Raw genomic sequence first — 19,763 nt, forward strand, 5'->3', positions numbered from 1 at the left:
GTAGAAGTAGAAGAATGAGAGGCAACGAAGGCAGTAGTGGAGAAAAGGTGGTGGCGGCACTATAGGTAGGAATAAAAGAGGAAGGGGTTACAATATGAGGGACAACATGGGTGATGAAGGCAATTGGAGTGACAACTATAAGATGGGAGGAGGAAGGATTGAAAAATGATGAAGGTTAAGTGACTAGGTGAGAGGATACACCATTGGAAGAACCCACGAGAGTACAAATATTATAGTGAATTTTCACGCCATAAAGGGGTGCCCACCAATGCATTATGTAAAGTAGTAGCTAACTATTGAGGATATTCAACATGAAAAGGTGCACCCATAAGTAATCATATCATAAGGGAAATATCTTTCTTAATAAGATATACCTCGTGAACATAATCTTGTTGTTCTTCATGTCCCTCAATATAGTTCCTAGCATTAGCATTACTAACATCCATACCAAATTGGTGGTTATTGTTGATTGAGTGACTAGCCATATTAGGGTCAATACAAGCACTCCTTTATACAAAAATTCCAAGGTTTTGAGTAGCTTGTTGAATAAGCAAATTCTAAAGTGAAAATAGATTCAATTATAAAGAATGAAAACCACTCTTAGATTTGAACAATAAAAAACTAGAAAATAAAAACCTAAGGAGATGTGAAAGTGAAGGAGTTCTTCTCCATAATTAAATGAAAAAAAACCCATTATTTTCCAAATAAGAGGGTGAATGAAATCTCTTTTATGTAAATCTAAGGCACGTTAATAAATAACATAAACATTCATAATATACTCTAGATAAAAAGAATGTATATGGAAAATGTAATAAATACAAATGAATTAAGTGTAGACTCTAAAATTTCATAAAATAATAAATATACTTAACTGGACAATTGTGACCAACAATACATAAATATTAGCGATGATTAGAGAAATGCTTTGGAAGGAGTGAATGTTCTATTTATTGCTCTAGATCACTTTTGCAACTTTAGATTTGATCTTGTGTAATTCTATCTTGTAGATCTTAATTGAAATTTGCAAATTGGATCTTTGTATACTTTCAAAAGGTCACCTCACCTTTGTGCTCTTAGTCCACTATCATATAAAAAATGCGTATAAGTTTAATGATTTACATGTAGCAAGAATAACTAATCCTTTGTGTTTAAAACATTTAAGCATATTAATTTAACAACTAGAAAATGATGGAGGACTATGTGCTCAAACATACAATGCCTTGATACTTATGCAATGTATATTCCGTAATAAATGCTCTTAACAATATATGCAATAATATATAATATTTATATATATTATTTAAGATGCCACAAATCTAGATACGTCTTGATAAACTAAAATCAATTAGGACTACTCCTTTGAATACAATACCACAAATACCTTTTATGTCCTAAGTCAAAATACAATAATCGAATGAAAGAGTAAAATTGATTTTAAATAAATATTTGAATTTCAAAAATCAAAATCCTCAATACAGCCATCTTTATATTTATTATTAAAAATTTCATTCCAATCAATCTAGGCCTAAAATATAAGTTAAAAAGGGCATGGGAATACTATTTTCACCATGACAATGTTTTGAATAGTTTAGTGCCTCGTGATATTGAGTTAATGACAAGCCAAAATAATCAAACGCTATTATTGTATGCCCAAATAGTACAAAGCACGATGCCACGTCATAATTATCGGCCGACAGAGCAACAGCGAGCCTGCGACCGAAATGATGATGTGGACCCTGAAAGTATTAGTTTAATGTTAGTCTATGCCATTTTAACACTGAATGCCATCATGACGACGTTAGCTCCTCTGTTTCAACTTTTCCGTGCCTTCACGACAATACTTTAATGAATGGAATTAAAGCCTGTGCAGAGAAAGGTAACTGAATTTGCTGCGTCTCGGGTTCGAGTCTCACTCACTCAAATATAAATGTCGTTGTAGCAGTCTGTAAAAGCCAAAAGCTCAAGGAAAATGGGATCCCGCGTCAGCACATATGTTATCCTGTGGGTTAATCTCTTTACTCTGGTATGTATGTATGTATTTTGAGCTCAGCACGCAATTGCAGCTTACAGTTTTTTCTTTAGCATATAAAGCTGCTTAGAAAGTTTTGAGTTATTTTTTCTGGCAGCTAGTGTCGATAGGCGTGTTAGGATACGGGACGTGGTTAGGTGCCAGACATAGCGACGATTGCAACAAGTTCCTCAGCGCGCCCGTTCTTGTCATCGGAGCTTCCGTTTTTCTCATGTATGTCGATTCGAGAACAAATTAGGGTTTGAAAGTATTTGTGTATAGTTATTGAGTGTACGTCTCGTCAACTCGATTGTAGCTCATAGACTATGTGCTGGTTTTGTGGTAGATCATTGATTGGATTTGTAGGAGCTCTGAAAAACGTCCCGATACTGTTATGGATCGTATCCTTTTTGGCGGGATTTTGTTGAAAGTCATTTTACAGTTTTAAAATGCATTATTACTATTATATCGTGGTCCTTGACTGTGATGTTTTTGGCAGTATCTTATACTTATGTTTTTGCTCCTAGCGGCGATTGCGGCATTTACAGTATTTGCGTGAGTAATTTTAAAATGCTTTTACTTTTTACTCTTTCCACTATTTGAATTTGGTTTAGTTTATGTCTTCACCTTTAGAGCTATCAGTATTTTTGTCTTTTACTCCCTTCTTAGTTTTCTTTTTGATAATATAAGGAGGGTGATATTGGACCCTGGGCCTTGATCTGGTTGTTAACAGAGCCCAGTAATGGGCATAAAACCTGCCAGAGCATCGGCCCACCGGATATTTGAACCTGGGTGGCCGTTGAACTTGAAACAACTCCACCTTTCAACCATTGCACTATGATCTTAACGGCGGCTGCTTCCATCTTATTTTTGCAATGGTTTATCTCGTGTAACATGCTATTATGAACATTGAACAATATAACTTTATTTGGTATTCACAGTCCAACTCTGACCTACGCCATTTCACCCATAGTGTTGGTATTGGTTATTTTGTAAGTTTGTTTGATATGATACTTCCTGTACAGAGCCTTAATATGCTTTTGATGTATTTGTTACTTCCCATTCCTACGTTGCGTCTTAGCCAGAGCACTTCGTCTCAGGTGATTATATTGACCAAAACAAGGACAGGAAGTTTTTACTACTTCAAATCCCTGTTACATATTAGCTAGAGCATTTTGTAGAAGGCGATTGTGAGGAGTCAGTGATAAGAAGAAAGATAAAGCTGACCAATACAAGTTCAATGGCAAGAATGACTTCAGAAGCGCATCTATTTTAGAATTAAGTTTGATTACAGCTGTATACATTTGAACTTTCAGCAGAAATTTGGTGATGCATCATATCCATGATATCAAAATCTGGATTCAATTGATTCTTGGATCGAAACTAATGAAAATATATGCAACAATCAGGATAATCTGAGCTGCTAGATCTGAGTTTAGTTTCCAGCTGCTTTTGCATTGGTATTTGTTGAACAAAAATCAAACAAACAAATAAATGTTTTGTCATTCTGACTATATAAATTCTTTTGTATAGATGGACTGTGAGCATCAAACGTTAGTGGAACCTATGCATGGGTATGTAACTTGCGGTTGCAAGAGCTCTACATGCCATAGAGTCAAAATTTAACCCAGGCTTTTCATAGTACTTGCCAAGACCAGGTCCAAAATTCAGGGTATGGAAACATGCATATATGTTTATAAGATTTGGAATATTTCATGTATTTTCCCATACAGCAAGTTTTTGCACAGTTAAAACCGAGACTTGCCTACTTTTCTGGGTCTTCAAATCTGAGATTTTGCCAATTTAGAGTTTTTCTTTTTTGGCTCACTTTTGAACCGAATTGACTTTTGCCTTCTCATGAGTCAAATATCAGGCGTGCTCTGAATCTTTTAAGGATTTCTGGTAGTTGAAACATATTTCCCAGGTTTCAAAATATTTCTCCATTCTGGAACTTTGAAGAATCCCTGCAAATTTTTGAAATGTTTCTGGCAAATTTTGAAATATTTCCAGTAATTTTCACATTTTCCAAAAGTTTGCTGTGTTGTAGCTTATCGTTCTAGAATATTTTAAAAATTCCAATACCATTTTCAAGAAATTTCTGAGTTATTGATGCCCTCATCAGGTGGTTATTTCTGTGATAAGAAAATTGAATAGAAACTTAAATGGGTTATCACCAGATTGCACCCAAGATTTCTTGTTGTGATTTGTATATCTCTCGTTCTGTCGTCTTATGTGCACCTAGTATGTTTTACTTTACAACTTTGTCTGTAATGCAGTGTTATAAATTGTCCTTGTAAAGAATAGGCCTTTTGAAATTCAATTGGAATCTATGATCTACTATGGTTGAGGCTACTTGCCACTCTGGTACTCTCTCTTGTGGTCGTGGCTCTATATCATCTGTTGTTGGGGACCTGTTGACGTGTATTTTGTACACTATCAAACACAGAATAAAATACCCAAGGGTACCTTATCCTCTCTTGAGTAAAGCCTCTGAATGCTGAAGATATCGCGAAAAGGATCAATCAGGGTGACTTCAAGGTTCTTCGTTGTAGGATCTCTACGTGTGGATAAGCTCTTTGTGGTATGATGCGATTTGCTGGAATCACAAGGGGACTTACACGTAATGACTAAACTTCTGATTTGCTTTGAATATTGCCAGAACACAGGATTTTACCGGCTTTGATTTGAAAAAAGGAAAAAAGATGAGGGTGAGGAAAGAATCTAATCCTAATACTAAGGAATGTAGGAGCAATGATTGATCTTTGATGAAATTCTAACTAGGTCTTGTTTTGACATCCCAGGACCATCTCCACAAGGTTAGTGCGATCTTCGAAGGAAAGCTTTATGATGTTCAAATCATCACTACAGGCATAGACACCATCAGGTTGATGCATATCAATGAAGAAGCGACAACTGAAGTTAAGCTTAAGCTGAATGATTCCAGTTGACTACACAAGGCAAGTCTGCAATCAACAAACCAATTTCACCATCAATCAAGCACGTTTCTTCCACTCATCTAATAACATGAAATCAAATATGACAAGTATAGAGACCATGCAAATTGTCAAATCGACCCATAAATTTCACCATTTCTTCAATGATGTTTTACAAGTCTTTTACAACAACATCTTGGCAACAATCTTTGCCTTCTCTCTCTACTCTACTCTAATTGCTATTCTATCAACTGACTAACTATCTTCTATTAACTCCCTATTTTCTAACTCCTTTCTAACTGCTTTCTATTCTATTCCTATTAGCCTTTACAAATGAAGAGCTGGGGCTTATATAGTGCCCATAATACAATTCAATGGCTCGGATCCATTTGAGATCAATGGCCAAGATTCAACAATGAAAACCCTAATTAGGGTTTGTTACAACCATTACATAACATTTAATGCTTGACCAATGATAAAATTACATCCTTAGGACACATGTCTTCTCTGGAAAATTTGACCAATAGATAGCTGGGGTAGGTACATCGAAGTTTGTGCCACCTCCCATGAGTTAGGTACATTGAATCTGGACACGCTGAGGTGGACCAATCTAATTGGAGGAGTGATGACTAGGATGCCACCTCGTTTGACACTCGTAATTTGGTGGATATTCAACTTGACGTTGCTGAGAAGCTAGCTTTAATTAACTTTTTTGGAACTATCTGCTCCTTCAACGAGCCCTTGCTCTGACTTCTTTTGTCTTTGATGTGCAGGGTGATGATGTACCTCGCCTTGGAACGCTGGATCGGAAGAGGTTAGTCATGATGATGCTTGACCGAAGAAGGCTGTCTTGTCGATGCTAGACTGGAGGAGGTCGCCCTTATCCTTGCTTGATCGTCTTTGATGAGAGCCTACCGACTTGTAGATCCTCTGGACTTTGGAGTCGCCATCTTGATACCTACACAACATTTCAAAATTAGTAATATATCTTGAAGTCTAGAAATTAGGATTCAAAAGGAAGATTTAAGATTTTAATTAGGAAACCTCATGATAAATCTAGAGTTATCATTTCCTAATTAACCATGCAATACTTAGATTTTCCAAAACAAATGTCCAAAAATCAAACCTTAAACAAGGGTGTCAAGATGATTTTGCCATACCTCCTCTTGAGTATTAAACTCTAAGAAATGATGCAAAAAATGGATTTCGCTAGGCAAAATTTAAATCAAAATTCTCCCTTGGATGAATTGCGCCTCCTCTAGCTTCAAAAAGAATAGACTCCACCCTCTTTGATCTTCAACACTTAGTAGAAATTCGCTCCACTCTAGCTAGATTTCACTCCTCCAAATTGCACCTTAATTAGTAGAATTTCGCCTCCAACATGCTATATTTCGCTCCTCCAATTCGCACTTCAACTTTGCACTTGAAAAAGGATGAATGAATGATTTGAAATATGAAACAAACCCCTCCAATATATAGAGCGCTCACCTCTCTTCTCTCCAAGGCCGACTTGCCAAAAGGGAAATGAAAATGAAATAAAATCCTCCTCAAAAGAAGGCCAACTTGCTTGTAAAAGCAAATAAATGTATTTGAGCGCTCAACTTGTAAATTTTTAATTTATTTAAATTAATTTTAATACCTCTAAGATGCTTATTTTGATTATTTCAAGGTCTAAAAATTAATTTATTAAATTAAAATGCCTTTAATTTAATGCGAATTTGATTTAGCCTTTCCAAAGGCCTCAAAGTTAGCAACTTGGTGAATTTTAAGGAATATCAGCGCTCAAAAATGTAAAAATGAAGGATATCACCAATTTCGCCCTGGACCTTCAATGAAGGTCAGGAGCGATTTTTCAATCTTGCTCTTAATCCTTCATCTTTTGGATTCCAAATTGCTTCCAAGACATAAAATATCATCTCTTCTTCCTATCCACACAAGATCTGGTCTCAATTCCTCAAACAAAGGAGAGGACCCTGAAAAATCGCTATGGGCCCTCTCTAAGGGTCAGGAGCGACTTTTTGATTTTAGGCTTTATTCTTCATCATTTTTCATTGAAACTTCATTCGTCATTAAGCAACATCCTTCATTTATCCATCTCATCCAAACTCGCTTTGTTGTTGCAAGGTAAAATGAGGATTTTCAACAATATCGCTATGGGCCCTCTCTGAGGGTCAGGAGCGATTTTTCATTTTTTGACCAAAATCATCAAGTTTCAAAGGCAAAACAATATTCATCATGTTTTTGGAGGTCTCTTCTCCTTATCCTAACCTTGCCTTAGCACCATTTTGAAGAAAACATGCATTTTTTGAAAATCTCGCTGTGGACCTTCAGTGAGGGTCAGGAGCGACTTTTTGGTTTTAAGCAAATTCCTTTATCTTTTAATCTTCAAATCACCTCCAAGGCATAACACATCACGTTCTCCTCCTGTCCAAGCAAGATTTTGTCTCAATTCTTCAAACAAAGGAGAGAAAATTGGAAAATCGCTATGCGCCCTCTTTGAGGGTCCGGAGCGATTTTTGTAATTGCCTTCAAAATATTGATTCTCAACGATTTCTTTTCACTTCAAGGCTTTTCAAACATCGTTTCTAACCCATGCCTAACCTTAGCTTTCCTCAAACTTGGATGAAAATTTCCCATTTTAGGTTTCTCGCTGTGGGCCCTCTCTAAGGGTCCGGAGCGATTTTTTGCTGTGGGCCTTCAGTGAGGGTCAGGAGCGATTTTTTCATTTTGGGTTGATTTCTCCTTGTGTTGATCCTCCAAATTATATTCAACCGATAGAACATGCTTTCCTTCATCCCTTCCAATCATAAAACATACTTTGATCTTGCAAGAATAATGCATATTTGAAAATCTCGCTGTGGACCCTCTTTGAGGGTCAGGAGCGATTTTTGCTACCTGGACCAAAATGCTTCACTTTTCACCTAAAAATCACTTTGCCAAGGAAGATGTCATCTTGTTCTTTGGTATGAATAAAAATTCATGTCCAAGAAAGGTCCAAAAATGTGCACACAAAGAAAATCGCTGTGGGCCCTCTCTGAGGGTCAGGAGCGATTTTTCCTTTCCTGGGCAAAACTCCTTCAATTCATCATCTTTGATCAAGTCTGGATACTTCACTATGCTCATTTCATCCATCCCCATGCCTTTGACATCTTAAGTCGACCAAATAAGGCTAGCAATGACCCTTATAAGATTTCTCGCTGTGGGCCCTCTCTGAGGGTCAGGAGCGATTTTTCTATTTTCAACAAAGTCCTTCATCATTTCTAGTCAAAACTTCTTCAGGTGGGTGGAGAAAGTCATTTATTTTCCATTCATGATCAAAACTTGGTCTCTTTTCATTGCAAAATGAAGGAAATCAAAATCTCGCTGTGGGCCCTCTCAGAGGGTCAGGAGCGATTTTTCGCTGTGGGCCCTCTCTAAGGGTCCGGAGCGACTTTTTGAACTCTCTGTCAGGATAATTTTATGGAATATAACATTTAAGTATAAGTGACATTTCCTTAAGTTATATTCCATATATACTTTCAGGATGTTTGAGAGTGGTTTTAGACCTCCAGGAGCTATATTGCAAAATCTAGTTTTTGGAGGATTTTCAGTTTTCAGACTTAGTCAAATTTCAGGATCAGGACATTCCAGACTTAGCCAAATTCAGGATCAGGACATCACTCTAGCAGGACTTGCTATCCTATTGATCTCCCCGACAGCACTCATCTTGCAAAGGCTAACAGACAAAACCCTAAAAGACCTAAAGAACAAACCCTAGAAAGCAAAAAGCAGGGGTCCCCATTTGCAATGGGGCGATGTGTGAAATGGTCACAACAGGACCCTAGTTCACTTCCCTTCCATGGTGCAGATCTGAGAGGCAGCCTCATATTACCATTTTTCCCCACTATCAGCGGTTCTTCGGCCTTGAATTTTATGAGAGGTTCTACTTAGGGTCGTCTAAGTTCCAGAATTTTGCAGCCCACCCCCCTTAGCTCTAGACTCACCATGCCGACCATTCTCAGATTCTGTATAATTACTCTTGTTGAGACATGAACCAGCTAGGACTCGAACCTAGGACCTTCCATACGCTGCTGGAGTGCTCTACCACTGAGCTATTGGCCCCCCTCTTGGACCAGTCCATCGTCGGTCCAGGTGTGGCTTATTTCCAACACCAACACCCCTCCCTTAAGCCACACCTCTCGTGTGCTTGGGGCTCCTAGCCTGGACCTGGCTCTGATACCATGTTGAGACATGGACCAGCTAGGACTCAAACCTAGGACCTTCCATACATTGCTGGAGTGCTCTACCACTGAGCTACTGGCCCCTCTTGGACCAGTCCATCGTCGGTCCGGGTGTGGCTTATTTCCAACACCAACAACTCCCACTATGATCGATGGCAATTTTTGTTGGCTCCTCGTTTGTGTCTTGGAGCACTGACACTTGAAGTTCCCAGTTTGGATGGCTTTCTTCTGACCATTGCCTTATAGGGTGTTCCCCCTTTTTTTCTTTTTATCATTACACTTGCTTATGGCCCTATGGGTATGCCATTTTTCAGGCTAGTACTTGTGTTTGTATGCTTTATGTCTAGGGCATCCATTTTTGCTCTAGTCCTTTGCTATTGCACGTGCTATACGTTCCATTCCCACTGATTTTTTTTTTGTCATTTATGGATATTAATTCTTTTCTTTCTTTCTTTCTTTCTTCCTTGCCTTGTATTGCCGCATTTATCCACAACCCTATAAAACTGCACTCCACCATAAAAAATATGCCTCTTCCCTGAAAGGCCTGGGGACTACTTGCCACATCATCACAATGGCTATAGGTTGATATTAAAGAGTGTCCTAGATATTTCCTTAAACTCTAGTAAGAGCTATAAACATCTAGCCCGTGAACTAAAGTTTTGGAACATGTTAAGAGCAACCATAAAACCTTGCAAGAGTGCTGAAGTCTTCTTGCTGCTGATTTAACTCAGCAACCAACAAAGCCTGTTCTTGTACATCTGCTTGTAGGTAAGGTCAAGAATGTGTTATGTTTTTCGGTGACAGTTCCAATCTTTGCTTTCTGCACTAAACAGCTTCATTAGAGAACCATCCTTTGTCACCAATCCATTCCGTTAAAGTTAACTCCAAGTTTAGAGTTTCTTGTAGGACAATTATTAGACATCTGGTACCATATTCAAATCCTGTCTTGAATGGAATTCAAAATATATACGGTTCAAAAGGCATGTGGAATATATTGCCAATATTCTGTAAATTGTGCCAAACTCCAAGTTTATAGTTTCTTGTAGGACAATTATTAGACATCTGGTGCCATTATTGAATCCTTTCATGAATGGAGTTCAAAATACATACAGTTCAAAAGGCATGCGGAATCAAGTTACAATATTCTGTAAAATTGTGCCAAATATGAAAGAAAGAATGAAAGCAAGCTCTACATCAAGCTTGAAGCAATAAGAGAACTTGAACAAAAGAAGCCTTTATATGGCTTGCAGATTGCTCCAGGCCATTACATAGTAACTTGATGAAATATTAGTTCTAAACCTTTCAACCTTAAATTCTTGAAGTAACATGGTAGTCTTATGCTGTTTTATTAGTGTTGCTATATCATACTTTTTAATTAGTGTGAGATGTATCTCTCACATTCCAAAAGAAGTTTGCAATATTCATTATTAGCCACAATATCAGACCTTTGTCATGCTTATTGAGCATTGTACATATAAATGTGATGCTGTTGATCATCATATTCTTCGATATGAGTATCTATATGTTGAAAACCAGGTAGTTTGTTTTCAATGTAATAATTCTTAGGCTCTGCCGTGTCTCCATAAATTGAGCAGAAACATTTTTCTGAGAAAGAGCATTTTCTGTAGACCTAAGAAGATTGAGCTTGATTAAGAGGGTTTTTAGAAACTTTTCTATATGAAACTTCTTGGCGTTTTGCTTCCTTTTCCTCCCCCCTGCTGTTGTAATCTAGTCTCAATCTCACTCTTGGAACTTTCTTTGCTAACTTTATTTTCAGCTCAATATTTGTTCTTTAAGAATAAGTAGTAATCCTTATTCTGACTACTTAACGTTTTGTTTGCAAACTGGGCACTAGGATATTTATATATTAATTTACTGGAATGCAAATGGCCTAAAATATATGTAATATTTTATATAACCGAAGTGGTCAATTTTGTCTTCAAACTCGTGGAAGATTTTCTCAATCCAATTAATCATTAATGAAAGATGTTAAGCTGATGAGAGAAAATTAAAGAAAAGCACTAACAATCTCAATTGGGCTTGTAGGTCTAACTAGGCCTACAAAGCCATCCATGGCCGCATCATGATAATAATTGAAGAAGCCATTAGCGTGAGAAACTGCCAGGATCATTAGATCAACCTTTGGGACATGAAAGATACGGTCCAGTCAAGGAATACAGCAGTGAGTGTGAAGTGAAGAAAGGAAGATGGTTCTTAATATGGTAATTATGATGCAGTGTTTGGTACCAAAAGAAGGCTTTTCTCAGTTTGGAGAACTTCAAATAGTTTATACATGTATAAATATCTTTTAAGTTGGGCTTTTCTTTTGGCTTGGTAAATCAACGGTCAGGTTATGATGTGTTTTATGTGGCATGGGATATGTAAGGCCACTTTTTTCAGATCTGTAAGCATGGGTTGCGCTTGAATGTACACGACAATTAATATGCCAAAATCTCACCAAGTGTTCGTTGAAGTTATGGCCTGTCTTATTATGGCTGGGGGATTGGAACTTTGGTCACACTCTTATGAGTGTGCTCCATTACCATTACTTCACAACCATTGGACTTAAATGGGAATCATTTGAAAATGATCAACATTGCCGATTTTCATCTTATTAAGTGTGTGTGAATTAGAGAAATGAACCAACTTGGAGTTAACTCTGCACTGCACTGATAAATTTCAATCACACTTTTCATATTTCAACTGATGTAGAAACTATTATCACTTGGTTTCTTTTCTTCTAAGTTACCGGTCTTAGTCTTGGTACTGGTGTGGATTTGGAGTCAAAAAAAATTTGGTGGTTGGGTTCATGTTGGGTTTGTCTATACAAAAACATATAAAGGTCAGAAATATATACATACTTGCAGCAGTAATTAAGTCTAAAATAACACATAGCATCATATAATAAACAAAACTACCATACATAAAAAATATTACAGTTTCAATGAGTCAAACTTGAATGTCATATATTCAAATAAAATAATAATAATGTGAAGTGTCAACAATCAGCTATCACCAATCAAAGATCAACCTCATATGACGGTTCTTTAAAAATATCATAGTCACCATCCATATTAGATGATGTAGGTAGTGATATATTGGAATAACCATAAATAGTACCATTGGTAGTGACACCAACATTGACACTCTCATGCTCACTAGCTGGCTTGTCGTCAACATCAAGTGCAACAAGGTGGGAGGCGGAAGCATCCAAGTTAGTATGCTCTAGCTTGATATCCCACTTCCTTGTGCCCCCTTCCATGTGGCGACTTTGTTTGTGAGGAAGGAGATGCAAGTTGAAATGCACATACACTAAATCCTTTGCCTTTTTTCAATGTAGTCATTTGCACTTTATTGATTGAATGGAGGAGTATGTGCTCAAATACCTTTCAGATGCAAATGAATTAGCAACATATTAAGACAAAATTAGAGAGTTAAAGAGTTATAAAATTAAATTTAAATTATTAAAGGAACATTTTTTTTTTTTTTAATAATATTTACATGCTCTAAGATTTTGATTGCAAGATGTTGTAGTTGTGTGAATGATTGGCCATGTAAGTGTCACGAATTGTGAGCATCAACCTTAAATTTGTTATGAAGAGCATCGATACTAAAGTCATTGAAGTGTCCAAAAGCCATGAACTCAATCCTAGTTGCATCCCACATGGAAGTACCCTTGGTTGATTTCATCTCTATATGGGGCAATCCTTGTAAACATAGAAATGATCTCAATAGTAGAAAATTGGGACTACGTGCAAAGGCAAGAGAATCTAGTAGAGTGGTCATTTTGTTCCATCTCTCTAATAATTTTCTTTTATATGAACAAAGCTTTTTCAACATTTTGTTCTTTCTCATTTATGATGGTTTTCATCTTCTTAATCATTGAGTCAATTCCATCATACATCTCTCCCATAATGCCTATTCATGTCAGCATAATGGATTATACTCAATATGGGTCTAGTAAAACTAGGGAGATATTTAACATGATCCCACCAAATGTCATTTTTGTTCATCTATTTAATATTTGTTGTTTTAGTAGTGTTATATTGCTCTGTACAAGAGTACATGGGGACGTGTCCCCTAAGGTTTTTGGCCAAGTCCCTGTACCAAGGACGTTTTGGGGATGGGGGACGCCTTGGGTACGTTTCCCCAAAGTTGATCTTTTTTTTGGGGACGTCCCCAATGAGAGGGGACAGCCGGCCGGCCCCTAGACGGTCAGGGGATGCTTGGACGTCCCCCAACTGTGTTGGGGACAGCTGGCTGCCCTCTTTTTTATAGCTGTCTTTTTTCAATCAAAAAACATAGAATATTTTTTATTTTTTTATATTTTTTTTCCATTCTAAGTTGTGAAAATAATTACTTATGTGTGAAGGAGGCAGTGTATAGGGGTAACATATTAAATATTTGTCGGTGAACTGAAATAAAACTAATGCTTTACTTTCTCTTTTGTTACTAAAGCATAAACTAATCCTGATTGTTTAAAGGGGTAAGTAAAAGACAGTCCCAAAAATCTTATATCCGATTTGGGTTGAGGAATATATATTTCATCTAACTCAGTCTTTCTTTAGGACTTTTTGAAAATAAATGACAAATTATTCAATAAATAAAAATAATATAGTGTACATATATTGCAATGAAACATATATTCACTCCAAAGTAAATTAAGCAAGTATGTAACAATTAGGTATTTCATAAATAAATACATGTCTTCTTGTTAGCAAATTTGCATATAATTATATATATCAAAGGGTTGGGAAATACGGGCTAGGGAACAGGTTAACCCCTTTTGCTGTGGACCAGAACCTTGGCATAGGCAAGAGAAGCAAGAAACTGCACAACGCATAAGATTTGTGAGAAAAAAATGTAATAAGTATGCTTGAGGATTCACCTCCTCATATCCCCTAAAGGCCATTGCACAGATATTCAAAATAATTTAATGTTGGTAGCCCTATGTTTAAAAACACCTGCTGCACCCACTGTAGAACTTTATCAATGTTATCATATGAATATCTGAAATTTCCCTATTTTTTAACTTATAAATATAGCCGTCCTCGTCCCCATCCCCATCTCCGTCCCCTAAAAATGGCCTAAAATAATCCTGTTTTCGAAACATGCCCCCTGTCTCGGAGACTCAATGAAACATAGCCTTAGTACGGACCGATTTTCGTTGATGACTATGTTAGTGCCTCACAAACATTCACAAGTTGCCTCAAGATGATTGTGTTGGAGGCAAAACGGGTGTAAAGAACTTTTTGATGTGTTTTTCATGCACATGCGAACACAAAATAAAATACCAAGGTATCTTATCCTCTCTTGAACAAAGTTTCCCCGATTGCTGAAGATCTCGCCAAAGGATCAATCAGAGTAGCTCCAAGGTTTTGATTGTAGGTTCTCTACGTGTGGGTAAGCTCTTGCGGTATGATGTAATTTTGCTCACAAGGGGACTTACATTCGATGACCCGAGCGTCTGATTTGCTTTGGATATCACTGGAATGTGGGTCTTTATTGATCTTTGATTTTTAAAAAAGGGAAAAGGATAAGGGTTGGAGAAGGATCTAATCCTAACACTAAGAATGTAGGAGTGATGGATGACCTTTGATGAAACTTTAACTAAGTCTTGCTTTGACATGCTAGGATCATCTCCACAAGGCTAGTGCGATCTTCTAAGGAAGGCTTTATGGTGTTCAGATCACTGCTACAAGCATAGACACCATCAGGTAGATGCATATCAATGAAGAAGCGATAATTGAAGTTAAGTTTAAGCTGAATGATTCCAGTTGACTACGCAAGGCAAGTTTGCAATCAACAAAGCGCTAGTAGTATGGATATACAAATTTCACCGTTGATCATACAAATTTCTTCCATTCATCTAATAACATGAAATTAAATTTGAGAAGTATAGAGACCATGCAAATTGTAGAATCGACACATAGAATTCACCATTCCTTCAATGAAGTTTACATGTCTTTTGCAATAATGTCTTGGCAACAATCTTTGCCTTCTCTTTCTACTCTACTCTAAAATGCTACGAATTATTGACTATTCTCTGACTATTAACTATTAACCTTTACAAATGAGGAGCCAGGGCTTTATATAGAGAGCCCTTTACAGATTGACGACTCTTATGGACTTAGAATCAATGGCTAGGATTACAAGATAGAAACCTGTTGACGTGTCTAAAATAGCTGAACTTGCGACTTCATCCGGCCAATGCACAATAGAATGTACTCACTGAGTATCCTATCCTCTCTTGAGATAAGGAAATCCCTAATGCTGTTTTTTGTTTGATCAAAGGGGACGACCTCAAGGTTTTGATTGTCAGGTCTTGACTGCGGGATTACTTAGTGGTCGATGTGATTTGCTGGGAGCACAAGGGGACTTACGATTTGCAACAAGCTGGTCTGCTGTGATTCTCAAATTACGTAATAAAGAGCAAAAGGAAAGGGTTAGGAGATCTAAAACTAACAACACGGGTATGCGGGTAGACGAATTCAACATAACCAATCCTTGCTTGGCCAGAATAGCTCACAACCTTGCAGGAATGGTGCAATCTTCAAAGGGACTTGGAAGATTTTCAGACTGGAGATGCACGGCTAAGCACCCAATTCTAGCGCAACTCAGATGGACACCTGCAATTGAACTAAGCACAATTAAAGGCTCAGGTTAACCATACAAAAGGATACACAATCAGTATATCCTCAATGGTATGAGCCTGAATCTATCAAATACCTGCACACCCAAAATAGAAAGATCTATCTAAAATGCTAAGAGAAACCATGCAAACAAGATGAAAACAAGACAATAAACACCAAATCAATGTCTATATATTGATTTCAGCTGCCTATTACAACAATTTCTGCAACATCTCTATGCTACTGCTTAAAATCTAACCTATTCTAACTCTAAAATCTAATTCTCTCACCAGAGTCTAACTATTTAACAAAAATCTCTAACAATCTAACCCTTTACAAAAGAAAGGCCTCTGCCTTTTATAGATTTTACAATACAAACCAAAGGCTAGGATTAACTGCATCCAAGGGTCCTGATCTGCCTTCTAGAAACTAGCAGCCCTAACCCATGCCCATTAAATTCTCACTCATCCATTCAACCACAATTTCAACTACCTGCCACTATTTGGCTTCAATTTGAGTCTATCCGGTAGTTGGACATAACTGTCCACAACTGACTTGTTTCCCCTTTCTTTCAAAATATCTGAGTGGGACTTACAAGCAGTTTTACAATAAAACAATTTCAGCTTTTTTAGAAATTGAATTCCTAGAATTAAATCTAGCTGTGTGCTTTTTCTGAGAAGGCATAAACTTGCAGCGTTCAGAGTGTTCTTTGGTCTTTGGTCCCGGTGGTGGACTTCATCTTTGTTCAGCGGCACGGTTCCCAATGTTTGGTTGCTCTTGCGCTCCTGCAGGGCGTTCCCACATCTTTTTTCTTTTCCAGTTTTCAGCGCCTGGCCTTGATTGCGATACTTCTTTGATTTGCGTTTCAGGTCCTTCTCCTGGTTCTCTAATGACGTCCTATGACCTGCGAACAATCAATTTCATTTCAATAGATCAATTTGAAAAATTAATTAATTTAATTTAACAAATATTAAAATTTAACGCCTGGAGGGTCATTTGAAAATTTCCCAAGTTTTAACGCTTTTACTCCTTCCACGAATTTAGTTGTTCCTGGCAATTTCGGGCAAGAGGGGCGTTCGAAAAGTTTTAAAAACTTTGACATTTTCACCCTTTAATGGTGAATTTCGGGATTTTGGAGTGTTTTGCAAACTTTAAAATCTTTTACATTTTCACCCCTTTATGGCCAATTTCGGGATTTTGGAGTGTTTTGCAAACTTCGGATCTTTTGAACGTTTTGCCAACTTTTACCTTTTAGGCGTTTTCACTTAAAGGTCACTTCGAAAATTTCGGACCTTTTTCGCCTTTTGCCAATTTCGGACCTTTTGGTCACTTTGAAAATTTCGGACCCTTTTGGCTTTTTGACAATTTCGGACCTTTTAGGCCTTTTGCCAACTTTTCACTTTTCTAACATTTTTGGCTAAAAGGTCCGAATTTCGGCCCTTTGAGGCATTTTGCCAACTTTTCACTTGTCTAATATTTTGGCTAAAAGGTCTGAATTTCGGCCCTTTGAGGCATTTTGCCAACTTTTCACTTTTCTAACATTTTTGCTTAAAGGTCCAAATTTTGGCCCTTTGAGGCATTTTGCCAACTTTCACTTTTTCTAACATTTTGGCTAAAATGTCCGAATTTTGGCCCTTTGAGGCATTTTGCCAACTTTTCACTTTTCTAACATTTTGGCTTAAAGGTCCAAATTTCGGCCTTTGAGGCATTTTGGCAACTTTCACTTTTTCTAACATTTTGGCTAAAAGGTCCGAATTTTGGCACTTTTGGCCATTTTGCAAACTTTCTAATTTTCTGACCTTTTGGCTATTTTGCCAACATGTCAAATTTTCGGACCTTTTGGCTGAAAGGCGTGAGCTTCGGCACTTGGGTGAGTTTAAGGCTTTTGCCCCTCCTTAACCTTCCAGATGGCGAAAATCGACATTCATACAAATCGTGCAAACTTCTAAAAACATCATGTAATCTCTCCCATTATTCTCATGCGAAAATTGGCGTCTTTGGGTCCTCATGCGACCTTCAGATGCGCTGTCCTTTACTTGGCGGATTTCGCTAGTTTCTATCATCCCACGCCTTTTCAAGGCAATTTTACAAGCTTAAAGAACCTCTTGGAATTCGTGCCTGAGGGTTCAACCGACCATAGGGAATCACAGGCTCTTTCGCTCAACATCATCATCTCATGGATTGATCGCGGGCTCGCTCGAAAGGATGCGAGACACTCTGTGCGGAACTCAACAGGGCGAAGACGGAAAAGGGGCCAAAAAAAAGGGAAGGGGGACCCTGTTAGCGACAGGGGGCGTGTGCAACACACAACAAATGGCGACTCTGCTGGAGAAATGTTCCCAGTCATTTCGGGGATGCAAGTCCGGATTGAACCCAGAATCTCTGGTATATGCCCCACAAAACAACCCAAATGACAGAAGACAGATTCAAAGTAAAAATGAGGTCGCAAACTAAATCAAGTCACCAACCTTGAGAAATCAAGTGTGTGCAGTGAAATTCATTCTGGCATTAAAGAAGGTTGAGATATCATTGTTTAGTTAATGCAAGTTACGTAGAGCGACTCATACTCCAAAAGCAACCTGGATAGAGCCCCGCTGCCAGCAAGCGTCTATAGCCCCGATGGAGTTATCGCTTGTAAGTTCACAGAGATTGCTTTGTTTGCGATAAATTTTCTTTTGAATACCGGCAGAGGTGTTTGCATTCCCAAAGCCAAGCAACTTGATATTTCTTTGCTTTTCAATTTCTTTTTTTTTTTTTGATTTTTTCTGTACTTTTCACTTTTTCACCTTGGCTGGTAAGTAGTGAAGCCTACGTGGGATTGAGTGTTACAATGGTTGTTAATGCATAATAGCTTCGGTAAGATAAATGATTGAATGAGAGATAAATGAAGTCTCTCATTCAATCATTTATCATATCGATAACTATGATAAAACCATCAAGCAATTGAATCATCCTTGATAGTCATTATATATTTGTATATGATCAAACTATTGATTAAACCATACTTTGCATCTTCCTCATATTCATCTATTTAATGAATCTTATATCTAGATGAATATCGATCTAATATAATGATGACTCCGATTAATATATTATTATCGGATTGCATTAGACCGGGTTGCATATTATATCGGGGTGCATATAGTATATGTATCGAATGCATAGTTATCGGTTAGTATTATGTTAGTCACTGATAGTTATCGGTGTGTTAGTCTACACCGATAGTTATCGGTTGTCGAGGCTAACACACCGATAACTATCGGCTGTTAGCATTGACAGCCACCGATATACTATCGGGTCGTAGCGCTTGGTAAATACCGATAATTATCGGTTATACTCCACACCGATTAACATCTACATAACATGCAGTTTATTAGTATTAACAATAAGACACGATCAAGTAATGTCTTGATCGGTCATGACCGATCAAGGCTTTGCTTGATCGTGCCTTGTTTGTCATATACTTATAGCAAGTGGCATTCGTGAGATAGGATATAGAATATAACTTGCATATTGAATGTAAATTGGACATCTTTTACAGTGGTCGTTGAAGCAGAGCCTCAAAATTTTTCACTTGCAGTGACCTCCCTTTGATAAAACGACAGACTTAAGCGTTTAAAAGTGCAGTGATCACAACGTTGGCGACAAGACGTAGTAAGAAACTAAATTTTTAGACTGACTAAGCCTTAAACCAAAAATGGACTGACTACGGGGGCAACCATCAATTAGGTGCTCTACCAAAGTCGGCATCCAATAAATGAGCCGGAATTTTTGTTCCGACTTCGTACACCAAAGCTGGGAAAAGCAAACAAACCCCTTCAAAAACTGACAGGGAGACAATCCCTTCTGTAACGACACCTACACTACGGAAAGCAAACTAAACTAAAGCAGAAAACAAGAAATCTAAGCTAAAAAAACCAGAAAACGAACAAAAACCTAAACTAACTATGTACAAGAAGAGACCGATTGT

General features: G+C 37.6%; 1 protein-coding gene across 8 annotated transcripts in view; it reads left to right on the plus strand.

Annotated features, from left to right (window-relative positions):
* Nucleotides 1-1,772: 1,772 nt before the first annotated feature.
* The window catches only part of LOC131077280 (tetraspanin-10), a 91,276-nt gene continuing 73,285 nt past the window's right edge, over nucleotides 1,773-19,763 (plus strand). For 7 of the 8 annotated variants that reach the window (XR_009113569.2, XR_009113570.2, XR_009113571.2 and 4 more), the window contains exons 1-4: nucleotides 1,774-2,023; nucleotides 2,127-2,242; nucleotides 2,355-2,409; nucleotides 2,508-2,563. Coding sequence is in view for 5 of the 8 variants with exons in the window: in XM_058014736.2 (XP_057870719.2) it covers nucleotides 1,970-2,023; nucleotides 2,127-2,242; nucleotides 2,355-2,409; nucleotides 2,508-2,563 (281 nt within the window). In the remaining 3 variants the exon portion in view is untranslated. Of the gene's footprint in view, nucleotides 2,024-2,126; nucleotides 2,243-2,354; nucleotides 2,410-2,507; nucleotides 2,564-19,763 lie in introns of all 8 variants that reach the window. The other variant, XM_058014741.2, reaches the window with a different exon arrangement.

This window comes from Cryptomeria japonica, chromosome 8, assembly GCF_030272615.1.
Source record: "Cryptomeria japonica chromosome 8, Sugi_1.0, whole genome shotgun sequence".
NCBI classification, from domain to species: domain Eukaryota; kingdom Viridiplantae; phylum Streptophyta; class Pinopsida; order Cupressales; family Cupressaceae; genus Cryptomeria; species Cryptomeria japonica.